The sequence below is a fragment of the Priapulus caudatus genome, unplaced genomic scaffold (assembly GCF_000485595.1).
Source record: "Priapulus caudatus unplaced genomic scaffold, Priapulus_caudatus-5.0.1 Scaffold201, whole genome shotgun sequence".
In the NCBI taxonomy this organism is placed as follows: domain Eukaryota; kingdom Metazoa; phylum Priapulida; class Priapulimorpha; order Priapulimorphida; family Priapulidae; genus Priapulus; species Priapulus caudatus.
This window is the reverse complement of record NW_014577262.1, coordinates 281,018-290,954: the sequence shown is the minus strand read 5'-3', so window position 1 is coordinate 290,954 and position 9,937 is coordinate 281,018. Positions and strand designations below refer to the sequence as shown.

At 40.1% G+C, this 9,937-nt stretch overlaps 1 protein-coding gene across 1 annotated transcript in view; it reads right to left on the bottom strand.

Moving 5' to 3' along the window:
• Positions 1–656: 656 nt before the first annotated feature.
• LOC106807219 (cell differentiation protein RCD1 homolog) overlaps positions 657–9,937 on the bottom strand; it is a 31,288-nt gene continuing 22,007 nt past the window's right edge. The window contains exons 2-9 of the mRNA XM_014809505.1: positions 6,341–6,468; positions 4,683–4,803; positions 3,645–3,732; positions 3,242–3,348; positions 2,757–2,852; positions 2,486–2,584; positions 2,206–2,297; positions 657–1,592 (exon numbers count right to left, since the gene is read on the bottom strand). Coding sequence (XP_014664991.1) covers positions 1,421–1,592; positions 2,206–2,297; positions 2,486–2,584; positions 2,757–2,852; positions 3,242–3,348; positions 3,645–3,732; positions 4,683–4,803; positions 6,341–6,468 — 903 coding nt within the window. The 3' untranslated portion in view covers positions 657–1,420. The remainder of the gene's footprint in view (positions 1,593–2,205; positions 2,298–2,485; positions 2,585–2,756; positions 2,853–3,241; positions 3,349–3,644; positions 3,733–4,682; positions 4,804–6,340; positions 6,469–9,937) is intronic.

The following is a 9,937-nucleotide window of genomic DNA, read 5'->3' as shown; positions in this document are numbered from 1 at the left end:
GACATAATATTAAAGCATAATTTAAGCCCATTGCTTATGCAAAATGTTGACGTTGCCAATTTTTAGAAATCCGTCGGCCTGTGATACAACCGCTGACACTTCATTTCATCTGGCGTCCAAAACATACGCGGCCACACCCACCAAACTCGTTTACGTCCATCGCATCCATGTTACGTCGCGGCACCCACTGACGGTAACGCCCTTTAACCTGCACAACCCACCTACCACAGTAATATACAACTATATTACTGGTAGGATATCTAGTACTGGACAAGTTGTATTTATTAACCATCATGTTAATTATTGAAACGGGCCCAAGTGCCTGTTGTTTACTGACGCCCTGACGCACTCATAAGGTCATGCATCCCCAGGGTACTGCCGGAACACTACCCTGCGTCACATATTTGATATGCATCGACGCACTAGTCTAGGGTTAGGGATTAGCGGCTGTTAGGGGTTAAGCGTTAGGGGTTAGGGGTCAGGGTAGGCGACTCCCTTAGACTCGTGGTGTTATTCTCTTAGTTGGGCGGGAGCTAGCGAGGTTTCTATCTTCTTACATGATATGTCATGTCATGTCATGTTATGGTATGGTATGTTATGGTAGGTTAGGATAAGTTACCTTACGTAACCAAACGTATAACCCAAAATTCAATAAATACTTGTAACTACGACGTTACTTATATTCATGTATATTATGTCAACATCTTTTTTTGTTACAAACTAATTTACACATTCCATTGTATTTTCCATAAAATGGAATCCGCAATGATACTTACTTCACATAGTAAACTGCTGTGCAAAGACACACTAAAGATTGTACCTTAATTCTTCTTTCATTTCAATTTCAATATTTATCTTTGTTTGACAAGTGAATAGGATGAGTATTTACAAGGACATTCCCTACATGTTGTTTTCACCTTGAATTCTATAAGACAAGACGAAAACAGGTTTTAGGGAAAAGCAAACATGACGACTGCTTAGATGAAAAAACTGTCTAAACAGTCTGTGCCTATGTACTTACTACCTGCAACTGGCAAAGAGTCATGGCACCACAGAATTGACGTGATCTCATGAAATGTTCAGCATGCCAACATAATTGTAATCACATAACATTTCACCGTTGATCGGAGCCATCGATGGGGCGAGTCTCGACGTAGGAATGCAAGAGTTCCATTCAGGAACTCAATAAAAGGTCTATGCCTGTAACACCTAAACATCAATGTCAGGTGATAGGTACCCCTATAAAATATCAGGGTCTTCTATACATATGTAGATTAATATCGCTGACGTGCTGTCACCGATCGTGTGCGCCTTACAAGAGACACGTTTGTCATTCAGAACTCGACAAATGGACGAATGTCTGATATCATCTACTACGAACAGCCTGTTAATGTACAAGAAGTGTTTGGAGCTCCATCAGTCACTGTGGCATGGGTGGCGGGAGCATGCGTGGGTCAGTCGGTGCTGTTGTTTCCAGGTTCTTTAGCAGTTGGGTGAGCCAGTGCTTTGTCGACTTGTCATCGGACAGACATTTGGCAAACGTGTTGTCTTTCAACTGGTCGGGTAGACACTGTCGCAGTGCCTCCCTCGCCCTGCAATGGTAGAGTCACAATTACACTGTGCTCTCTATGGAATGTTACCGCGTTTCTTTGTTTGTCACACATTGGATTCAAATTTGACTGCTGTCAATGTACCAATTATGTTCATGATGAATTCATATTTACCTTGTGACCAAATGTCGATAGTAAGTTAATTTCTTGGATTTAACAGAAGATAAATATGAATTAATAGTTTTCAACGAAATCCAATGAACTTATTTCATTCATTATGTTCATGATAATTAACACTATAGATGGAGATTAACTACACTTCAAATCGAGTTAATACGTTAACCTATCCGGCTGGCACGACTGACAGGTAGCGCTAGCCAACCATTGCAGTGAAAGAATGACCCAAAATTCAATGCTTAGCAACGAAGTACAACAAACTCAATAACTTGGCAGGCACACAGGAAAATCATGTTTAAACTGATTTAGCTATACCTGTCATAGCAACATCATTGCCAGTGCCATATATAAAGGAGCATGGCTATCTTGCTCAGACAGAAAGGTCAACTTTAATCATTGTGACTGCAAAATAAGTTTACGAATTTACAATTTTAAGTTTATAACCCACGTAAAGTTTTATACACCCTTTGTTTCTCACCTCGGATTATCAGAGAGCCTCAAGTAGCAGCGTACCACATGTTTGAGCAGTCTGGCTGATTGCTCTTTAGCCAGTGACAGCACCATTTTTCCCTGTTCAAAACGAGCATACACAGTTACCATTCACATTGGCACTCTTCCCCTTGTTCTTTTGTTTTATTTCATGAACGAGCACAGCTCTCTAAGATTGCTACTGAAAACTATTTTCACTCAAGAGGATTAAGAAATTAATTCACACGTTAGCAACTGCCAATATTGGCAATACATTTCAGATGACTTACGAGTATCATGGCAACATGAGAGAAACGTTCATATGTTTGACAGATGTATGACAAGCCGGTCTCATCCAATAGGATCTTCTGAAGGATAAAGGTTGCGACCTATGATGAAAAAAAATCAACGTGTCACTTATCATAGTTCATGTTGTCTCGCAAATAACCATTTTGGTGCAATATTACGAGGCAGTATATGTTTCGAAACACATTTATAAAAATTCCACACGAATTATTAATTGACCATCATGCTTGTATGGCACCATGTATAGCAACTTACAGTCTTTGACAGTTCACTTCCTGACTCCATGATTCTCAGACACAATGGAATTATCTCTGTTGTTAGTAGGAAATTAATGACATCTTGCTCGTCCGTCTGAAAAAACAACCAAACTCTTACAACATCGACTGTGTAACTGGGACTTGTTGGTTAGCTAAAGGCAGAAATGAACAGATTTCTCAAATACCATCAGCTCACTCAACTATAGTGTGTTCTATTAATTACAAAATACAGTACAAACCACTATACCATAATGCCCACTGCCACAATGTAAATTCCGATATAACATGATCATCACATGATTCTAATTTCTCCTGTTTTCCATTTACTTTTGTAAAATTTGCAGTTGTGTTGAGGTTTAGCTTTCTTCTGATGTAGTAAAATGAACATTTTTGAGAACGTATCTATTGCGTTTGTGAAACTATATCTATTATCTATACTCTATCTATTATATATTCCAGATATATATTCTATTGGGTACTTACCTTAACTAGTGCCCCAATAACACCTAGGCTGGTTAGTCGCAGATACTCAAATGGCCTAGTCTTGCTCACAGTGTGTAAAAATGGATACAGAAACAGAGGGATGTGAGCTGAAATAGAAATGTGATGCCCCGACTCACTAAATGACACCTACGATCACCGTAAACTAATGTAGTTTATCAATGAAAACTACTCACCCAATACTTCACAAATACCTATCTGTTTAACTCAACACAAATTAACTTGTTCAGATTCATAAATAACCACAACGGAGCTAATTAGCCATTCATATTCTTGTCACGCTCAATGATTTAGATTTTAGGATAACGCAGAACCCCAAAAACAAAAATCACTTTTACAATCATGAAAAAATTGTTTTTAAAAATTAGGAACAATGTCGGCTTACCTTGAAGAAAGGCTGACCTGGTTTCGGGGTGAGAAGCGACACACTGCAGCAGAGCCAGGGCATTGCACACCCTGTTCGATTGGTGGGCCTGAAGCATAATCACCACTAGTGTTGTCAATCGGTTGTAATTTTGTAATTGATCATCGGTTGGACCCAAGTAACCGATGATCGGTTACAATCGGTTACTCGGGGTGTTGAAGGCCTGCGTGTGCGTACGTGTGCATGTATGTGCTTGTTTAGCCCTGTTTACTGTTTGTTTTGCAATGTTTACTACTGTGTGTATAATACATGTATGTTAATAAAGGATAACTTGTATAGTAGCGATGATATCTCTGATTCTCATCACTTTTTTCAAGTTTTCTTATTCAAGTTTTACATTTATTTCGATTTTTTTTTTTTTTTTATGAAATCGATTATGGATTTTGAGCTTGGTTCGAGGCACTGTTCAATCGATGATCGTGACATCACTAATCACCACACGTTGCAAATACACATGACATGCAGCAGATAATGCAAAATTTATTAAACCTATCATACTATATAAGATGTTTTCCCATGGGGGAGGGGCATGTCCGGCAAATCTTGCTTACATGGCAGGCCCATTGTTCGACACTATTTTCTCCACAACTAGAGTCACAAGTGAGCTCAATGCCACACCCAATGACCATCACAGAAAAAAAGACATTTTGCATTCCCTGGCAAGCAGGTTTACATTCTTCAGGTTTGATCAGATCAAGTTAAAAAGAATCTGACACGGAATGGTGGCTGAAATGTTGATTTGTTCTCTGCTCAGACTGAAGATTGTTAATGCTCACTGTAGGAATGACAATGAAACTCTGCAGATGACATAGTGCATGAGATCTGGGAGTTCATATTCCATTCACCATCACAGTATGAGAATAGCCATTAAAATGAGTAGTCCTTGTGAAACTGAGGGTGTGCATATGTATGCAACAGACAAAATAAAATTTGGCTAAATAAAGTACATTTAAAAGCTAACGATTGGCATTTTAATGATGAATAGTTGAGCATACTTACAGTGAGATGGGGTGGGTTGATGTAGGGGTAGATGCTTACAATCTCTTGCAAAAGTGCAGCTATCGTCCCAAACGAATGCCACAGCATAGGTGCAAGGTCTGGAACGACCTCTCTCTTTTTACTGCATGAAAAAATATGGTTAGTCATCAAGGTTTCAATATTTAACTTAACTAACAGAAAATTTATGAAGCTGAGTTTGTTAAGCATTAGAACCATTACAATATATACATTCACCACATGCTTACATATTACCAATGATACATTTAATAATTTGTATACTATTAAAAATATATCCTTTTGACATCAATAAAAAAATATGGAAAAGTTACAGAAAAATATTATCAAACTGTGTGCACTTATATCTGGCAATATTGTGGTGGTCTTTTATGCAAGTATTGAATGTATTGCCATTTCATAAAGATCTACCAAAGCCAGCCACTATAACCAGGATCATAGAAATATTTGTTTATAGTATAAGTATCCGAAGCAGATTAAATGAAACAAGAGCTGCAGAGCGTCTGGGCTCATCTGAGGTCTGTTGCTACGGTTATAAACGTAACATTTAAGTCGTGCGTAGTGACACCTTTGTTAGGCACAGATATGCAGATACGCAGTTGCGTACACATCATTTCAGCAACCTTCTGCATTCTGCATACCTCCGAAATCCCATTGGATGATACAAATCACGTGCCTGAAACTCCTGTTTTATGGTGCATTGTGACCCTAACCCTGACCCAACCCTATTAAAAAAAATATATATTAATTGTTGTAAAAATTATTTGTTGTTATTAAATTGTTGTAAATAAATCATGTCAATATTTGTGTTAATTGGAAAAAAATAGTTAAATAGATAAAGATAGAAAAATACAGAAAACAGGTAAATAATAAAAAATCTGATGGGATTCGATCCAACGACCTTTGAGCCGTGAAGCCCGTGCTGTACGCGTTCGGCTATCCAGGCTTATTGGCTTTCTAGATTATGGATGTGCCATGAATATGAGAACACTGTGACATCATTGAGGCAGTTCAGGAATCAATGTTTAACCCTCCTCTTGAGGGTCAAAAGGTTCTCAGACACTTACTCTTCGCACGTCAGTGGAAAGCACATTTCATGGTCCTTACAATAAAGTGATAAAAATGGTAGGTCAGCGCTGAAACAAAAAAGTTTTCCACTCTTCCGTTCATGTCCTCAGAAAATGTCTGATATCTGACCTTTCCCCCACTGCCCTTTGACCTGTGACCTCCAATTTCGCACTGGTGATGGGTTTCCTGCCCATCACACTATACACCGAATATTAAGAGCATAGGTCGAGCCGTTCAGATATGTGCCGCAATTCCGTATTTCCTCCTATACCTTAAGTTAAGGGGGAAATATTCCCCCTCCGTTTACACATCTTGACCTTTGACCCTTGACCCCCAAATTGGTCATCCCGAGTCCTTTTCACGATCCCACCCGACGTCCCGAATATCGTGACCGTACGTCGAGCGGTTAAGATTTGTGCCCAACTGTTGACGGACAGACGGACGCACGAACGCACGCACCATCATGCGATTCTACAAGCTGCATCTGACTACATCAGATGAGCAAAAAATCATGGCTAATAGCCGAGGTTGTGCATCGAGTAATTGCTGTATAACTACTAGTTTAATATCATCACCTGAGCTCAAGCAGGGCATTTTCACGTGTGTCAGGGCTGGATAACTCCAGAATCCACTCATATATCTTATCCCTGTCAACCTGCTGCAAGCCAGTAGTGACTGGCTGCTGGCCAGAGTTCATGAATCGCTGAAATAAAAGTAGAAAAGTTTCAATTTTAATACCATGTACAGAAGAAAAAGGAGAATTTCAATATGGAATGACAAAGATTAAAAAAGCAGAAGAGATCCTTCGAAGATGATGGACCAAGCACAGAACCCTGCCACAGAAACCGATGAGACAGCAACACGGGGTGTGAAATTATCGCTAGTCCGTTAGTGCGAGACTACCAGATTTACTCACGAATTACTAGATTGCAGTAACAACTAGTCCTGTAGACTACCTTACTGTCAGCGTAAACTTAAGTTTGCAGCTTTTGAATAACAGAGATAAATAAACTAATAAATTATAAGACTTCATTTACCTGCAATTTGCTACAACTTCTTTTTTTAAATTAAACCACCAATTATTGAATTTCCCTAAAAGTAGTATTCTTCATCGCGCACATTGATTACTAATTTGGAGCAGAGCAGCCCCTTTTTGCATATGCTATATAACGTAGATAGACTATTACAAAATTCTGAACTACCAGAATTGCTTACATACTACCAGACTAAAAAATTGAATAGTCCGTGTAACTACCAGACAAAAACGTAAATTTCACACACTGACAGCCACTATTGACATACAGCCACGAATACAGTCACAGAGTTACAGACAGCCTAAAATCAGCTGAGTTCGATCAGGCTTCTAGACAAATGTTAGTATACCGCATGACACCTATCCATTTAAAAATCTTCAACCTCAACCTCTATATAAACTCTTGAAAAACTACGTATAGGATCGCAAAGAAAATTAATATTTCGTAAAATTTTCACTTGTTTTGTATTAACGTTAAAGCCGCACTATGCGCATCCAAACGCTAATTTCTCCAGTACTAGACTAGCAAATACTTCGTGTCATGCATAATCACACTAACTTATGACAAAATAAACTCTAGTTCCTCCCATTTCACTGCGCGTTGTCTTATAAAAGGCATTTGAAAATACCTCCAATGTTGTTCAAATTCTCCGATGTTGTTGACACTTTCGCATTGCTCTGCCAAGCAACCACACAGCGGTACGGGTGTAGCAAAGATAAAAACATGTGACGTCACCTAACCGATTCTTGGCGAAATTGTTTGGCAAACAATTTAGCATTGGCGCCAGATTACCAGATTTCGCACCTCTTTCTTGTGGGTTTTAAACAAACGCGCACACTGAAATGGGAGAAACTAGAGTTTATTTTGCCATAAGGTAGTGTGATTATGCATTCATGACACGAAGTATTTGCTAGTCTAGTACTGGAGAAATTAGCGTTTGGATGCGCATAGTGCGGCTCTAACTTTAAGCTTTATGTTCAAGTATTCCAGCTATATTGGAAATTAAACACAAGTGCACTGTATACACTGTAGTATTTGTGGGACATGTCTTCTAGACTAGGACCGTAAATTTCATGAGGTGAACAAAGTAAAATAGCATGTAAGTTGGCAGTGTCTAATTAATTACTGCGAGTAAGTCAGATGTTTTTTATTCATTTAGATTACTAAATGTTACGCGTGCTATGGCGTTATTTGGAAACTCAACCAACTACGGGGTTTTGTATAACAAGAATTTGAAACGGTCTTTTGACGTATGACTATGACTCATGAGTATGAGTAGGGTATGACGCGGCTTAGCTCTAGTACTATAGCCCGCATTCAGTAACTGCCGCAGGGCTATAGAACATTCTCGCACAGATTTCGTACCACCACCGGGTCCCGATAGGTTCCACTCAAAATGGCTGACAAAACGGAAAATGATCGGGCTTTTTAACACTTATTTATCTAGATGGACATCTCACCTATCTTTTTGAACACTTCCACAACTTTACACCATGTATTTATGCATTTATTACTAAATGTCTTAACACTACTGGTGTTTCGTTTTCAAATGCGGTTGCTCTGCTTATGTGTATACGCGTGACGTCACCCGAAATGTACTAGGCTGAATCATAGCTGCCCATGTGTTTTGTCTACATTTCGGGTGACGTCACGCTTATACACATAAGCAGAGCAACCGCATTTGAAAACGAAACACCAGTAGTGCTGACTTTTAGGAATAAATGCATAAATACATGGTGTAAAGTTGTGGAAGTGTTCAAAAAGATAGGTGATCTGTCCATGTACTGATGTAGATAAATAAGTGTTAAAAAGCCCAATCATTTTCCGTTTTGTGAGCCATTTTGAGTGGAACCTGTCGGGACCCGGTAGTGTTACGAAATCTGTGCGAGAATGTTCTATAGCCCTGCAGCAGTTACTGAACGCGGGCTATAGTACTAGAGCTAGACGCGGCTATGACCCCCGGGGGGGTCACTATATGTGCCGGTATTACCCCATGTGCGTTCCAAATTTTGCGGGTTAGGGGGGTGTTTTTCAACTTCTAAAGAGGGCCCGTGCGGGAGCAAATAGGCCCCCCTTTACAAAGCTAATCCCGCAATAAGCCCTCGAGATCGTTCAAGTCAAGCACCGCGCCCGCAGTAGGCCCCCCTCACGGGCCCCCTCCATTCCCTCCACTCTTTGCCCTCCACTTGTCTGCAAGACCTCGCAATAGGGGATAGGGGTCCGGGTTAGACCGAATAATTCTGTCCCATATAACCTTTTTTATGTTTTGGTGATGGTTATTGGGACAGAACGGGGTTCATTGAAATTTCGTGAGATCGCATGCAAAATGCATGCGCTGCGAATGCGGCCCATACGCCGATATTGGCGCGCCCCGCCTTGCAAACAACCCTTATTTCCCACACCACTGTCCATTGAAGAATATCCCGCCTACGTCCCATACCCTATGGAAAAATCGCCACCCCCTATTGCCATACACAAGAAAGTGTCCACCGACGCCTAAGATCCGAATAATCTGACCATATAACCTTATTTTTATAATTTTGGTGAGTTAATTGGGACAGAAACGGGGTTCATGTGAAATTTTCGTAGAGATCGGGCATGCAAAATGCATTGCTCTGCGAATGCGGGCCCATACGCCGCTATTGCGCGAAAAAAAACCTACCGTTCCCTTCTACAATGGCTTTAACCTTGCTACTGAATGTTGTATACATTCACTTCAAATCGTGATTCCACTTCTAAAAGATTGTTTTCAGAAACCCTGTCCTGACCACGGCCACCACCACACACCAGGCAACACGCCACACACCCGGGACGCCAGAACACCTTCTTAACTTTAGTATATTACTTCGGCTTACATTTTACAAACATATCAGACCATAGAGGCGAGTCTATCCAGCCTTCCTGCAGGCGCCATGCAATACAAGCCGAAACGGCAGGGCTAATTGTATAGCCTCGTTCTCTATTGGTCTGATTCTTTTGTAATGGCGAACGTAATATACTAAAGTAACATAAGCGGGTTATTGGAAAAACGATCTTTTAAAGAAGCGTGAATAAGGATTGACAGTGAATGTATCATCACATATCAGTAAGCCAAGGTAAAGCTCATGAGCAAGTGGCAACGGTAGTTTTTTTTCCGCG